At 35.8% G+C, this 17,357-nt stretch overlaps 1 protein-coding gene across 28 annotated transcripts in view; it reads right to left on the bottom strand.

Moving 5' to 3' along the window:
* ZEB1 (zinc finger E-box binding homeobox 1) overlaps window positions 1-17,357 on the bottom strand; it is a 190,019-nt gene that overhangs the window by 46,467 nt on the left and 126,195 nt on the right. For all 28 annotated transcript variants that reach the window (XM_017962648.2, XM_017962665.2, XM_017962649.2 and 25 more), the window contains one exon: window positions 10,968-11,168. In XM_017962648.2, coding sequence (XP_017818137.1) covers window positions 10,968-11,168 — 201 coding nt within the window. The remainder of the gene's footprint in view (window positions 1-10,967; window positions 11,169-17,357) is intronic.

The raw sequence follows: 17,357 nt of genomic DNA on the forward strand, positions 1-17,357 counted from the left end.
GATAATATATACTAACAAAGCCCAAGGAAAGGATTTTACTTCATTTTGATCAGAAATTTTCAAAATATCTCAATTTCAAAAATTTTAGACTTACAGAAAAGCTGTAAAAAATAGAGTTCTTGTATACCCTTTAACCAGTCTCCCCTAAAGAGAACATGACATAATCACAGCAGTATTATGAAAGATATAAAATTAACATTATGCAATGCTATTAACTTATCTAGGGACATTATTTGCCCTTTTCCAGTTTCCCCACTGATAATCCTTTTTTTTTTTTTTCTGGCCCAGAAGCCAATTTAGTATGCTACACTGTATCATGTGTCCATAACCTCCTGTAACCTCTACCAAAATTTGATAATCCAATCTGTTTGTCTTTGACAAGTTGCTTCTGTCTTTATTTGTATTTTATGACCTTGACATTGACACTTTTTTTGAAGAGTACTGGGCACTTATTGTGTCATATGCCCCTCAACTTGGATTTCTCTGATGTTTTCTAATTATTAGATTGAGGTGATGTATTTTGAGCCAAAATACGACCAAGGCAATAGGTGCCCAGTATACCACATTAGGGGCACATGGTATGTCACTATGTTATTACTGGTGATATTCTCATCTGTAATTGATCATCTGGTTAAGGTGGTGCCTGCCAGGTTTTTTTTTCACACCAGTTACGATATTTCTCTTAGCAGTTATTAATTATCTTTTGGGAAAATACTTCAAAATTATGCAAAAGTTCTTTTTTCCCATTACACTTTCACCCACTTATTTTAATATCCACCGATGGTTCTTTTAAACAATTATTACCACAGTATTTGCCTAATGGTGAGTCTCCATCTCCATATTTACTTACTAATTTATAATTGGATTTCTACTATGAGGAAGACCTGTCCTTTCCCTCCCAGGTGTTTAAGTATTTATATCAGTACAGATGGATGGATATTTCTTTTATTTTCTTGATTTTAATAATGCTATCATTATTTATTTTGCTGCTAAAATTGTTCCAGAATTGGCTATTGGGAACTCCTTCAAGTTGGCTCCTGTGTTTTTTTGACATGCTCTCATCATTCATTCATTTAGTCATTTTTTGAGATAGAGTCTTGCTAAGTTGCCCAGGCTGGTCTCAAACTCCTGGTCTCAAGCGATCCTCCTGCCTCAGCCTCCCGAGTAGTTGGGATTACAAAGCCTCCTGAGTAGCAGGGATTGCAGGTGCATGCCACTGCACCTGAAATTTATTTATTTATGGGTACTTACTATTCCAGGCTCATCTTCTATTTTCCCTGCCCTAGATATAGAATCAGCCATTTCTCCAAGGAGGCTTAGTACTTTCTACTGGAGAATGGTGTTTGAATCCTAGATCTGGGTATTATATATGTTCACTACTACTGGGTGTCACTGCTTTCATGTCTTGTTAGTAGGCAGGGCTTGGAAACACATGTATGTACACTAACACCCGTTCTATATTTTCATATTTATCTGTTTTTATATATATTCAGAACCATGAGTTCATACTGATACCTCCAATTCCAATTGAACACCATAGCCTTTACACTAGCCTTTTCTCTTACAGTGAGAAACCTGGGTCTTATTGTCTGAAACATATTTACTTACTTGTTATATCTCAGTATACACTTAAGTAGTTTCAGAACAACCCAAATCTCTATGACAAACAAATTTAACAACTGGAAGGAGAATGGAAACAGGGTAGTAGGCATAGGGAGTGACACTTCCCTGAGTACACCTTTTTGTAGAGCTTATTTATATAACTATGGCAATGTTTCCTATTCCCCCAAAAAATAATTTAAATCATCAGCAGATAGGGAGAATGAAAAATACAATACCAACAGTAATAAAACTATTATGAATGAAGTATGGAAAAAAGAATTTACCTAAATAACTTTGGAAAATATTTTAAATGACTACATATTATAAGGCTAATGACCAAAAGACCTATACACACTGTACTCTAGGTAGCAAATTTGTTTGATTGGTTTTTTAAAGACGACAGAATATACACCAAGGTTCAACACTGTAGGGAAAGCCTAAACTCCGTCTTGAGTGCCACCTCTGAACACTCAGATACTCAGAAATACTTAAATATTCATACAGTATGTTTAGTGCAAATGGAAGTGTTCCCTTATAAATAGAGCTAAAAAATAAAACAACACTCAGGGGTCATCTGGCCCATTGTTTTCATTTTACATATGTACAAGTGGAACTCAAGAGATGGTACAGCGAAGACTAGAAGCCATGTGCTTAACTTTTTCTAAATCATACACCACCTCTGGCTGAAAATGATTCCAAAGAGTAGGTTCAACTGAATCTTGAAGGATGAATGCAATTTGCTTCAAGGCTTAGTGATTGATACATTCTTTACATGTATTACTTATAGTATTTTATTATAATTTATGCCCAAGAAAGCATTATTACTATGTGCTATATGATCAGAGTTTAAAACATTTTTAACATAAAGAAGTTTAATTGTCTTGGCAGTTTTGTAAACATGTAAATTTCCAGAGAGTTTTAAAAACTACATGTGAGAAAAATGTTTTTAAATCGCTGTTAACTTGGGAGAGTTTTAAAACTCACCAATTTCAAAATATTCAGAAATAGCTAACATACTAAACAATATCTCACATTATCAGATTAGTTTTATATATGTTTTAAAAACTGAAAGCATATTCATCAATTTCAAAATACTAAGAAATAACTAACTAACACATTAAACAACATTTCACATTATCAGATTAGTTTTATATATGTTTTAAAAACTGAAAGCACAAGGAAGCCTTTAAGACAGGTGTTTCAAAAGTTATACTTAAAAAGTTTAACTGACACAAGCATGAGAGTTTCTGGCTGAACCACAAGATCTTGTAAGATTAATACAGACATGTTGGGACATTGCCAACTTACACTTTCTTCTCTACAGAAAATAAAGTTGATAGTATTTTAAGACAATAACACTTCCTGTATAAATTTTGTTTATTTTTGATAACAAACATATCCTAGTTTAATATTTACAATAAAATACTCTTTTTTTCCATATAATTCTTCTTTTAAGAACTTAATCCTAATTTGGAGTTTCATTCACAGATAATAGCTTTTTGAAGGTACTTACTACATACTTAAAATTTCAATAGCATATTATATTTCCTAATGTAATTTAGATCTTTGACTACATTATGTTACAGATCTATGAATATCAGAATATTAATGTGTTATGTCACATTTTTTATCTGCATAGGTTAAACCATTCTTGCATCCCAGGAATAAGTCCCAGTTGATCATGGTGTATGATATTTTAAATTTCCTACTGAATTCAGTTTACTATTATCTTGTTGAGGATTTTTGCATCTACCTTCAACAGAGATATATACTGGCCTATAATTTTCCTGTGTTCTTATTTGAATTTGATATCATAACAATCCTGGTCTTATGGAATGAGTTTGGCAGTATTCCTCCATCTTCAAATTTCTAGAAAAATTTGAGAAGAACTGATTCTACAAGTTGACCACTTGTCATTAATTCTTCCTTAAATGATTAGTACAATTAACCAGTGAAGCCATCTCATCTCAACTTTTCTTTGTTGGGAGACTTTTGATTACAGATTCAATCTCCTTACTTGGTCTATTAATATTTTCTATTTCTTCATGGTATATCTTGGTAGGTTGTATGTTTCTATTCATTTATCCATTTCTTTAGGATTATCCAATTTGTTAGTGTGTAACTGTCCATAATAGTCTCCTATCATCCTCTGTCTTTGTTTAGTATCAGTTGTAGTGTACCCTTTTCCTTATATTTTTTAAATTTTAGATTTGGGGGGTGCATGTGCAGGTTTATTACATGGATATAGTATATAATAGTGAGGTTTGGGCTTCTAGTGTACCCATAATCCAAACTGAACAGCTGTACCCAACAGGTAATTGTAAAAATCCTAATTTCCCTTTTACCTTCCCCCCTTTTGGAGTCCCCAACGTCTGATATTTACGTCTTTACATCTATATGTACCCACTGTTTAGCTCCTACTTACAAGTGAGAATGTGCAGTATTTGATTTTCTGTTACCGAGTTATTTCACTTAGTATAATGGCCTCCAGCTCCATCCATGTTTCTACAAAGGACATAATTTCATTTGTTTTTATGGCTGCATAGTATTTCATGGTATATATGGACCACATTTTCTTTATCCCATTATCCACTGATATACACTTAGGTTGATTCCATGACTCTGCTATTGTGAGTAGTTCTGTGACAAACATATGAAAAGGTGTCTTTCTTATATAATGATTTCTTTCCCTTTGGGTAGATGCCCAGTAGTGGCATTGCTGAATAGAATGGTAGTTCCCTTTTCAGTTCTTTCAGGAATCTCCGAACTGTTTTCCACAGGGGTTGTATTAATTTGCATTCCCACCAACAGAGTATAAGAATACCCTTCTCTCTGCATCCACGCCAACATCTATTTTCTGACTTTTAATCATAGCCATTCTGACTGGTATAAGATGGTATCTCATTGTGGCTTCAATTTGCACTTCTCTGAAGATTAGTGATATTAAGCATTTTAAAAATGTTTGTTGGCAATTTTATGTCTTCTTTTAAGAAATGTCTATACATGTCCTTTGACCAGTATTTAATGGGGTTATTTTTCTCTTGCTGAGTTATTTGGGTTCATTGTAGATTCTGGATATTAGTTCTCTGTCGGAGGTATGATTTGCAAATGTTTTCTCTCATTCTGTAGGTTGTCTGCTTACTCTGTTACTTCTTTTGCTGTGAAAAAGCTTTTTGGTTTAATTAAGTACCACTTGTGTATTTTTGTTCTTGTTTTATTTTCTTTTGGGGTCTTAGTCATAAATTCTTTGCCTATGCCAATGTCCAGAATAGTTTTTCCTAGGTCTTCTTTCAGGATTTTGAGTTTCACATCTTACATTTACGGGTCTTTAATTCATCTTGAGTGAATTTTTGAATATGATGAGACACAGAGGTCCAGTTTCATTCTTCTGCATGTGGTTAGTCAATTTCCCAGCACCACTTACTGAATAGGATGTCCTTTCCTCATTGTTTATTTTTGTTGAATCTGTTGAAAGTCAGTTGGTTGTAGGTATGTCACTTTATGAGTTCTTTATTCTATTCCTCTGATCTATGCGTCCATCTTTATCATGGTATCATGATATCAGTATCATGCTGTTCAGCCTTGTAGTATAATTTGAAGTCAGGTAATGTGATGTTTCTGGCTTTGTTCTTTATGCTTAAGATTGCTTTGGCTATTCAGGCTCTTTTTTTGGTCCATATGAACTTCAGGATTGTTTTTTCTAATTCTGTGAAGAATGACATTGGTAATTAGGGATTGCTTTGAATCTGCAGATTCCTTTGGGCATTATGGTCATTTTTAATAATATTGAGTCTTCCAATCCATAAGCATGAGATGCTTTTCCATTTGTGTAATCTTCCTGTAGATCTTTCACCTCTTTGATTCAATGTGTTCCTAGCTATTTTATTTTTGTGTGTGACTACTGTAAATGGGATGGAGTTCATGATTTGGTTCTCAGATTCAGTAACAGTATACAGAAAATGCTACTGGTTTATGTACATTCATTCTGTATCCTAAAACTTTACTTAAGTTGTTTATCAAGTCTACGAGTCTTTAGGATTTTCTAGGTATGGGGGCTTGTCATTAGTGACCAGAGATAATTTGATTTTCTCTTTTCCAATTTGGATGTCTTTTGTTTCTTTCTCTTGCCCAACTGCTCTGTCTAGGACTTCCAGTACTATGTTGAATAGAAGTGGTGTGAGTAGGCATTCTTGCCTTGTTCCAGTTCTTAGGATGAATGCTTTCAGCCTTCCTCCATTCAATATGATGTTGGCTCTGAGTTTGTCATATATGACTCTTATTATTTTTAGGTATGTTCCTTCAGTGCCTAGTTTTTGAGGGTTTTTAACATAAAGGGATGTTGAATTTTACCAACAGCCTCTTCTGCATCTATTGATTGACATGATCATATCGTTTTTCTTTTTAATTCTGAATATGTGGTGAATCACATTTACTGACTTGCAAATGTTGAACCATCTTTGCATCCCTGGAATAAAATACACTTGATTGTGATACATTTTGTTTTTGATGTGCTGATAAATCTGGTTTGCCAGTATTTTGTTGATGATTTTTACATTTATATTCACCAGGGAGATAACCAGTATCACAGAATGAGTTAGGGAGGTATCCCTCCCTCCTTGGTATTTTGGAATAGCTTCTGAAGACTGGTAACCTGCTCTCCTTTGTAGATATGGCAAAACAGTCCTGTAAATCTCTCTGGTCCTGGGCTTTTTTGTTGTTGGAAGGTTTTTTACTATTGATTCAATTTCCTTACTCATAATTGGTCTGTTCAGGATTTCTATTTCTTCCTGATTCAATCTTGGGAGGTTGTGTGTTCCAGGAATTTACCTATTTCTTCTAGGTTATCTAATTTGTGCACATAGAGATGCTCATAGTAACCCCTGATGAGTTTTTGTATTTCTGTTGTATCAGCAATACTGCCACCTTTATCATTTCTGATTGTGCTTATTTGAATTTTCTCTTTTTTCTTCATTAAACTAGCTAGTGGTCTACCAATTTTGTTTATCCATTCAAAGAACAAACTCTTCACTATGTCGATGCTTTTTATCACTTTTTTTGGTCTCAATCTCATTTAGTCATTCTCTTTGTTATTTCTTTTCTTCTGCTAGCCCCTTTGAGTCTGTAGTTGTCTTTTGCCATTAGGTGGGTCTCTGGTAGGCAGTAGATGGTTGAGTCCTTCTTCTTTTATCCAATTTGCTAGTCTTTATCTTTTAAATGGAATATTTAGGCCATTTATGCTCAAGGTTAATATTAATGTGTGTGTTTTTTTCCCATCATAGTTTTGTTAGCTAGTTGCCTTGGCGTCTCAGTTGTGTAATTGCTTTATTGGATCTTTGAGGTTTCTACTTACCTGTGCTTTTATGATGGCAAGTATTATCCTTTTACTGCCATGTTCAGAATTCCTTTGAGCATTTCTTCTAAGATGGTGTAGTGGCGATGAATTCTCTCTATGTGTGCTTATCTGGGAAAGACTATTTCTCCTTCATTTATGAAGCTTAGTTTGGCAGGATATAAAATTCTCGGCTGACATTTTTTCAAGGTGGCCAAAAATAGGCCTCTAATCTCTTCTGTTTTACAACATTTCTGCTGAGAAGTCTACCATCAGGATGATGAGCTTCCTTCATAGGTGATTTGACACTTGTCTCTAGCTGTATTTAAGATTTTTCTTTCACATTGACCTTGAATAGCCTAATGACTATATGCCTTGGACATGTTAATGTTGTACAGTATTTTTCAGGTACTCTCTGAATTTCTTGTATCTTGATGTCTACATCCCTGGAAGATTGGGAGATTTTCCTATATTATTCCCTCAAATATTTTTCCAAGCTTTTTACTTTTTCCTCTTCTCCATCAAGAATGCCTGTAAGTCGTAGGTTTGCTAGCTTTACATTATCCCACATTTCTTGAAGGCTTTGTTCATTAAAAAATTATTTTTTTCTTTGTCTGATTGGGTTAATTTGAAGACTAGTCTTCAAGCTCTGAAATCTTTCTTCTGGTTGGTCTAGTCTATTGTTAAGGCTTTCAACAGTGTTTTGATGTTCCTTCAGCAAATTTATCATTTTCAGATGTTCCATTTGCTTTTTAAAAATATATATCTATGTTATCTTTCATTTCTTAGATTGTTTCTCTAGTTGCTTTGGTTTTCAACTTTCTCTTGGATCTCACTGGGCTTCTTTACAGTCCATATCTTAAATTCTTTATCTGTCACTTCAAAGCTTTCATTTTCATTAGGATTCACTGCTAGAGAGCCAATGTGGTCCCTGAGGGATGTCACAACATTCTATTTCTTCATGGTGCTGGACTTCTTGTGCTGGTTCCTTCTCATGTGTAGAAGCACTTATTTTTGGATTGATCTTAATTTGGGTGGGATTATTTTTCTTTGCCTCTTGAGGGTGTGACTCTTGCGTATGTTGGGTTGTGTCCTTTGGCTTTGCTTATGTGCTTTTAGGGGGCCAAGGCTCTGTATAAATTCCTTGGTTATAGATAGCCTTAGTGTAGTCGTTTTCTCAAATGTTAATTGTTTGTAGTTTGTAGTAGTGGAGCGCTGTGTGTGTAGAAAGGTTCACTGTCTCCTAAAGAGACGCAAAGTTGGAGGTCTTTTGGGGGAAGATTATCTCTTTCCTTAGCACTGTGTACTTGTCAGCAAGAATTATACTGGGTTGTGCAGTTCACCCTACAGGCCAGCAGGTGATGCCTGCAGGGAAGAGCTGTCTAAGTGCTGTGCAATGATATCAACAGTTGTTGTGACAGGCCATGAAGTTTGACCTCCTGGACAGTAGGTGATGCTGGCAGGTGAGAGGCAGCTGCAGTGATGACAGTGGGATTTTTACTTGGCCTTTGTTGATAGGAAATACAAGGGTGTCCCTGGTGATGGGTGGGGGTGTGGAGCTCTCAGTGGTCCCATTCCATGCTCTGCTCCCAAGGCTGGCTAGAGGGGGCAAAGCTGGGTGGGACTGTGTCCGGTAAGCCTGTGATCAGGCTCTCTGAGGCAGATAGGACCTTGGTAGGGCTGTTGGGGCAGTTCTCAGGCAGCTGGAACAACACTCTAGGGAGGGGTGGAGGCATCTCTCCTGTGCCGTAAGAGCTGGTTCAGGGTAAGAGGGCTAGCCCTGGGTTTTCATTCCAGCAGATGGCCATGGGGCCCACCCAGCTTCTACACCCCTGACTGGTGGGTCTCCCTCCAGTGTCCACCCTGGCAGCCGGCCCAATTAGTTATGCAAATCCCAAACCACCTGTGTTCAGACTGCCATGCCATTCCAGGCATTCCAGAATGCAAGACTCCCTGCAGCAGAAACCAAGGCTATGAGGCTACACCCTTCCTAGTCTGTTCTCATGAAGGGAGGGGTGCCCAGCTTCTGTACCACCTGAAAAACCCGCACCACACTCTTCTCTGTGTTCTGACAGTGGGGGTTCCTCCCCTGCTTGAGATCAGGCCACAGATCTCATCCCCATATTCTTGGGTGGTATGCTTGAGTCCTGGCAAACTGAGACCAAGCCAGTGGATCTGTCCTCTGGCTCCTTAGGATCAACCACTGGCAGTGATGGGAGGAGTGAAGTGTTCCCAGGTAGCAATAAACCACTCAGGTGGGGCAATGGAGGCTATGCTGTGGATCCTACTCCACAGCAATGGCCAGGCAGGCAATCTTAGGAGGGACTGGCAGGCATGGTCATGTGTGGTTTAGATTCACCTCAGTCCTGCAGGAATGGTGGTGGATCCTGAATTGGGCATGTGAGCATACATGGGCCCCACTCTATCCCGGCCTGGCAGACAGCAGATGTAGCTGCTTGGGCCTCCCTCCCTGTAAAATTCTTTTTCTATATTGCACCAGACTTATTTATAAATTACATTAATGATGTTCTTCTCATAACTTCCATGATAAGGTTCAAATTCCTTGACACAGTACACAAATCACTTCATATTTTTTCCCTTGTTTACTTCTCTGATCTCATTTTCTGTGACCACTTTGCTCAAGTGTCTGTGGTTTCATGTGTGTTGCCTCTTTTGCCTGAAACACCTTATATTCACTCTACTCTGCCTAATTAACCTCCATTGGTCCTTAAGAACTAAAGACCAATTCTGTTTCACTCAGAACTCTTCTAGGACTTCCCCTTCCTTCTCTAATACGGATGCTCCTCCTTGATGCTGCCACATAATGTATACCTAAATAAAACTACAATGTATGTGTGACTTATTTATCTCTCTTTTCCATTAAGCCCTATATGCATCATTCATGCAGAGAGTCTTATCCACAGTTGCAACCAATTTCTACAGAGGTTGCTGAATGGACAAATGAACACTATAAAATGAGAGGGCTGATCTACATTATTTTCAAAGTCCCTTGTTAACCATTAGATTTGTCATATTGTAGAAATCTTAACTTCTGCCAATCTGTGCCTATTATCTGAGCTTTTATCTATACTTCCACATTTCATTATCCAGATGATATCCTGACCTGCATGCCTGACCCACTTTTCCAGATTTTAGTTTTGATATCTTATCTAGATGACCTCTTTGAACTTGAACTCTTGCTAGGAAGCTTCTCCTTTGACTGGTCTTGGATTTGAGTTATTACATGCACTTGTTTACCTTTTCTGATGTCCTTGTTCCTGATCCCCAACCTCTCGAATTAATACTATGCCACTTCCATATCCTATTTTTATATCACTGGTGCTTACCCTGGCAAGACAGGCTAAATAATTTAATTAGTTTATTAGGAAAAGTAGAAAGAAGAAATTTTAGAGCTAGAATAAAAGACTAAGTCCAATTTCTCCATTTGATAGATGAGGAAGAAGATTAAACTTTCATTGTTTATTCATTAAAAGTGCAGCAAGTAGAGGGTCTCCTTACTTTCACTGCTCCTTCCACTCAGCCATGCTTTGAGTAAAAGTAAACATATAAAGTGAAAAAAAAAACCCACCTTACTTAAAGGATTCTGATGTATGTATAGAGAGGCTTACAAGCACTAAAAATACCTCCATGATTTATATTGTTTGGGATTTTTGCACATTGAATTATAATTTCACTATATCAATATAATATTTATTGGTTTCTAAGTACAGTATTCATTTGGGGTTACAATAAAAAATTAAAGGTAGGTTCAATTATATCAACAATATTTGGAAAGCTTGATCCTGGTTAGTAAATTCTACTAAATTTCAATAAATTATATGCATTGTAAATATGGTCAAAATAAATTTCTTACTCTGCTTCGTAATCTACGTTTTAGTAAGTAGGACACCTAATATTTATTGATAGCCAAATTTACTATTGATTTCAAACTTTTCATCCAATTTATCTTTTCCATTAATATATATTTTAAAAACTAATCATGAGAATACAATATTACCAAAAAAATCAGACTTACTGTCATCCTCCCAGCAGTTCTTAGCATTCCCTTCTCTTTCACTGCTCCTCCCTGGTAACACTGTCTGGTCTGTTGGCAGGTCATCCTCTGGTACACCTTCACAATCAGCTGCATCTGTAACACTTTCTTCTTCCACAATATGGAGTTTGTCTTCATCATCTGAATCTGAATTTGTTTCTACCACAGTATTATAATTTGTAACTGTAATACAAACAAGAAACAAATAATCAAAACCAACTAGTAAAAAAATCAGTTTTTACATCTCACAAAAATAAAAGTATAAAAGATACTTAAAACAGATTGTAATGCAATAATGTTCTTTTAAACAATAATATGTAAACAGCTAGTTTATTTGACAACACACATATATAACACTAGATATTACATGACCAAACTGATGAATAGTAGCAACCCTTATTGAACACTTACTATATGTAGACCTGCTTTATAAATACTAACCTATTAAATTCTTACAACAATCTTACAACAGCCTTATGAAATAAGAGTTCTACCACTTACTATTTATATCCTTGTTTTACAGGTAAGAAAATCAAGGCAGAGAGAGAGAGTAACTTGTCCAAGATCACAGCCAGGAAGTGGCAGAGCCAGGATTTTAACACCAACGGTCTGATTCCATATTTTGTGCTCTTAAAGTCTATATTAAACCTCCCCTCCAATGATAATGAGCTTACAGCATACAATATTGCTTATGTACCATCAGGGCTTTGAATCCTTAAAGGATTGCAACTTAAGAAAAGAGGCCATCTTTCCTAACAAAATAGCATTACATCATCAAGTTTACCACAAGTATTTTTAAGTCCTCAATAGATCCATGCATGACATTATTAATCCCACACTGACTTTAGAAAGAATCAACCAATTTAGTCAATTTCTACGTAATTAAGTTTGTCATTCTGAAAAACTGACATTTGGAAGTTTTCAAATGAGCACCTTTTACTACAATTTTTAATGAATTTCAATAAAATATAACATCAGCATTTTAAAGATATATAATTATTCTGAATGAGTTCTCCAGTTCACAGAACCAGGACTATAAGCTGAGAATAAAATTATCTAAAATAAATAATCTAGCATAATCAATGTTTTCCTTTAGAGTCCTTGTAATAATCACTCTAACAGGATGAATATTTAGTACTTCATTGGGTATGGTCACTAGAATGTCTCTTTTAAACTACTTTCAGGGTGATTCTTATTTGCTAAGAAAAGATTCGGAAGAAGGGAGAAAAAGAAGCTTAAATTATTTAGATAACTAAGCAGTAATTATCATCATTATTCTTTCCATTGCTTTCTTAAATTTTCCAACAATTCTTGAAAAATAATCACCTAAATGCTTAAATAATATGTATACATATCCCTCTCCCCCCCACGCCCCTCCCACACTCCTGATAACACAAAGGAAGAAATACAATTACAAATACGGGTAGGTATTTAAAGGTGAAAACAAATAACCAAAACTCCAAAACTGCTTTTATAGACTTTAGGAAGACTCCTTGTCCAAAAGAGTATCAGAGGTCACCACTGTGCTCACATATTAGGAGTTCTTCAGTATCTTGTGTCAGAAGAAAAATGTCAAGTTTTGTTATGTCATTAATATTTTAGTGTGAATATGCTTTTCTAGATCTTCTCCCAAGAGTAAATGGTTTTCTCTCTTATTGTACTAAAATAATACATGTAAAATCATTCAATGCAAAACATGTAAAATAAGTAAAGGCAGCCCTATTTTTCCTTCCTCTATCCACTCCATAAAGGTAAAAACAATGGCAAATTTTATTATTTATTTCAATGCACTAAGTAGGCATGATGTAAATCATTTTATATACCTTTTCTTACTTAGTTGTAACACAAACATCATCTTATCTTATATTTAATATAAATCCAGCATCACCTATATACAAATTTGTGTATATATAATTCAAAATACACATGATCACATCACACTGCTTTGCCACTTATATTTTGCCACTTTATAACATGTCTTGGAAGACTTTCTATGTCAGTACAGACAGTCCCTGACTAATTATGGTTTGATTTACAATGTTTTGACTTTATGATGGTGCAACACTATTCTGTTTTTCACCCTCGGTACAGCATTCAATAAATGACATGAGATATTCAACATCATATTAAAACATAGGTTTCATGTTAGATGATTTGCCCAACTGTAAGCTATAAGTGTTCCAGGCATATTTAAGGCAGGCTAAGCTCAGCTATGATGTTCAATAGGTTATGTATATTAAATGCATTTTCAATTTCACAGTATTTTCAACTTACGATGAATTTATCAGGACATAACACCATCATAATTCATAAGCCGAGGGACATCTGTGTATATAAAACTTTCTTACCTCCCTCTGGATAGCTACACAGCATTCTATTGTACAGATATACTTTAACCTACGATCTACTGATAAATTTTTTGCCTGTGTTAAGCACTAGCAAAAATGCCATAATTTTTCTTGTAAATATGTATAATTTTGGCCATTCCTTAAATACACTTATCAGATTTGTAGGGGTGAAACTATTAAGTCAAAGGGAAGACTTATGAAGTAGTTATTGTTAAACTGCCTTCCGGAATGGTTTTATGTTTCCATAAATATTACCTGAGAAGGTCTATTCAGTATATCAATATAATAAAGAAAAAAGTCACTTTAATATAGTAATGGGAAAATAAGTGTCAAGATGGAAACAGTCATACTATGCGCAGCCACACTATAAGCAGAGTGAAGTCTGTGTGTGGGTAAGGGAAATGATTTTAAAAGCCTGGTTCACAGCTGATTATAAGAGCTTCCTGACTATAAGAATTTCCTGATTGGCCTCTAACTCATAGTAAGAGGCAAATACACACACACACACTTGGAATGGAGATGCTTACTGGCAAATGATGCACAATGTTATTAACTTTCATTTTTACTTTCAGGACTTATTAGCAACCTACTTGTTAAAGTCATTTTAAGTTGGCATTTATATATGACAAGCTGAAATTAGAACATGGTAAATATTTGCCGAGGATTACTCAATTCTCTACTCCACTAAGAGCTGGCTATCATGTAAGGTCTGGCTTACTGCAAGGCTCTCAAATATGCTTGACCAGTGAAACTGCATGCCTAGATAGCTGACATTCCTGCTGTTTTGCGAAGGGAGGCTTCCAGACATCTTTGGTATCTTGAGTTAGCCATGGTTTTATGCTGGTGCCATTCTTACCTTTTAATGATGCAATATTGCAGTTTAGCATTATATTATCAATTTTGTTAGCTGTAGGTTCTCTGGTTGACCTTGGATTGCACATTTAACACATTTATATCTAGAGTATTTTGGGCTTGAAAATTTCCCCCAAATTAGGCTTTAAGACATATATGCATTCTGGTTCAAATGCTTGCTTGCATGGTTCATATTTTTCTACTGAGTTCTTTTTAACCAGAGATACTGGGTGTTCTATTCTGCCTGAGTCAACCATAGCTCAAAGCACTGTTAAAGATTGCCTATCACTTTCTGGGACTCTAGCAAAACTCCTTCCTGTCCCCTGTATAAGCTGCCATTGTAAGATGGAAGATTATGTCATATATCCAAAACACAGAGATTGTATATATTTTATAACTGTCTCGTGAATTTTCCCAGAGCATGTTTGATATGTGTCTTTTGCTTCTGTCACTCAGCTGAGGAAAAAAACAGTAAAAACTGCTGATACTGATGACTGAAACTTAAATTAATAGTCAAGCTTACTTGTATTTCTGAATCTATCATTTTGTTTGTGGATCTACACAGCTTATTTAAAAAATGACCCACCACCAAAAGCATACAGAGTAATGCAGGCCCTTGATAAATTCTAGTAGCCAGTGAGGGCTTCAGTTATCTAAATGTTCTGTCCAATTATCTCTATACCCCTGAACTGTTTAACCTGTGGCTGAAAATACAGTATAGCTTATCTGAAGACAGGTGATCATCACATCTTAATTCTGATTTTAATTAAAGTATCAAGAAAGCAAGGGTAAAAAATATAGTAAACAGAGTTTTAAAAATCTTTAAACATGACTTTAGATAATATGAATTTAAACTTCAATAGAACATGGTAACATTTTCAATGCATTCTTATTGTCATCAGAATGTAGTTGACTTCTTGATGGTGGTAGTTGTTGGTATTATTTGCTAATATTTAATGTCAGACACAACAGTACCCACTGCATACAGTGGTTGTGGAGATATTATGATTTTTAAATGTATTATGCTTAGATCAGTGTCTGGTACACAGTAAGGACTAGAGAAGTGTTTTCTGCTACTACTATTATCTTGGTAAATCTTTACAGCAGCTCCTAAGAAGTAAGTATTATTATATATCCCTCTGATAGACAAAGAAAAATAGAGTACCTAAGTAGCCTGTCTTAGGTTATGTAGCTACTAAGTAGAAGAGTGAAAGCCAGGTTGGCTAGATTCCACAGCCTACATACTTTATCATGGGCAAAGGCTCCTGACTGAAAATTGTTGCACTGATGATAAATATTCTTAAATTTTTGTGTGTATACCTATTTTGCGGTACTGAAATTCCATACTTAACAATTTACCACTGCAGATATTTACAAATGACTAAACAATGATAACCATTAGAATCTCATAATATATGAACAGTATATTACAGCATAATATCCTCCTTATAGTCAATAAATCTTTTTTAAATTATACTTTAAGTTCTGGGGTACATGTGCAGAACATGCAGGTTACATAGGTATACACATGCCATGGTGGTTTGCTGCACCCATCAACCCGTCACCTACATTAGGTATTTCTCCTAATGCTATCCTCCCCTAGCCCCCCATCCCACCAACATGCTCCGGTATGTGATGTTCCCCTATGTCCATGTGTTCTCATTGTTCAGCTCCCACTTATGAGTGAGAACATGTGGTGTTTGGTTTTCTGTTCTTGTGATAGTTTGCTGAGAATGATGGTTTCCAGCTTCACCCATGTCCCTGCAAAGGACATGAACTCATCCTTTTTTAGGGCTGCATAGTATTCCATGGTGTGTATGTGCCACATTTTCTTTATCCAGTCTATTACTGATGGACATTTGGGTTGGTTCCAAGTCTTTGCTATTGTAAATAGTGCTGCAATAAACATATGTGTGCATGTGTCTTTATAGTAGAATGATTTATAATCCTTTGAGTATATACCCAGTAATGGGATTGCTGGATCAAATGGTATTTCTAGTTCTAGATCCTTGAGGAATCACCACACTGTCTTCCACAATGGTTGAACTAATTTAGACTCCCACCAACAGTGTAAAAGCTTTCCTAGTTCTGCACATCCCCTCCAGCATCTGTTGTTTCCTGACATTTTAATGACCACCATTCTAACTGGCATGAGATGGTATCTCATTGTGGTTTTGATTTGCATTTCTCTAATGACCAGTGATGATGAGCATTTTTTCATATATCTGTTGGCTGCATAAATGTCTTCTTTTGAAAAGTGTCTGTTCATATCCTTTGCCCACTTTTTGATGGGGTTTTTTTTCTTGTAAATTTGTTTAAGTTCTTTGTAGATTCTGGATATTAGCCCTTTGTCAGATGGATAGACTGCAAAAATTTTCTCCCATTCTGTAGGTTGCCTGCTCACTCTGATGATAGTTTCTTCTGCTGTGCAGAAGCTCTTTAGTTTAATTAGATCCCATTTATCAATTTTGGCTTTTGTTGTCATTGCTTTTGGTGTTTTAGATATGAAGTCTTTGCCCATGCCTACGACCTGAATGGTATTGCCCAGGTTTTCTTCTAGGATTTTTATGGTTTTAGGTCTTATGTTTCAGTCTTTGATCCATCTTGAGTTGATTTTTGTATAAAGTGTAAGAAATGGGTCCAGTTTCAGTTTTCTGCATATGGCTAGCCAGTTTTCCCAACATTTATTAAACAGGGAATCTTTTCCCCATTTCTTGTTTGTGTCAGGTTTGTCACAGATCAGATGCTTGTAGATGTATGGTGTTATTTCTGAGGCCTCTGTTCTGTTCCATTGGTCTATATATCTATTTTGATACCAGTACCATACTGTTTTGGTTACTGTAGCCTGGTAGTATAGTTTGAAGTCAGGTAGTGTGACGCCTCCAGCTTTGTTCTTCTTGCCCAGGATTGTCTTGGCTATGTGGGCTCTTTTTTGGTTCCATATGTTTAAAGTAGTTTTTTCCAATTCTGTGAAGAAAGTCAGTGGTAGCTTGATGGGGATAGCATTGAATCTATAAATTACTTTGGGCAGTATGGCCATTTTCATGATATTGATTCTTCCTATCCATGAGTATGGGATGTTTTTCCATTTGTTGTGTCCTCTCTTATTTCCTTGAGAAGTGGTTTGTAGTTCTCTTTGAAGAGGTCTTTCACATCCCTTGTAAGTTGTATT

Source organism: Papio anubis, chromosome 11 (genome assembly GCF_008728515.1).
Source record: "Papio anubis isolate 15944 chromosome 11, Panubis1.0, whole genome shotgun sequence".
NCBI lineage: Eukaryota > Metazoa > Chordata > Mammalia > Primates > Cercopithecidae > Papio > Papio anubis.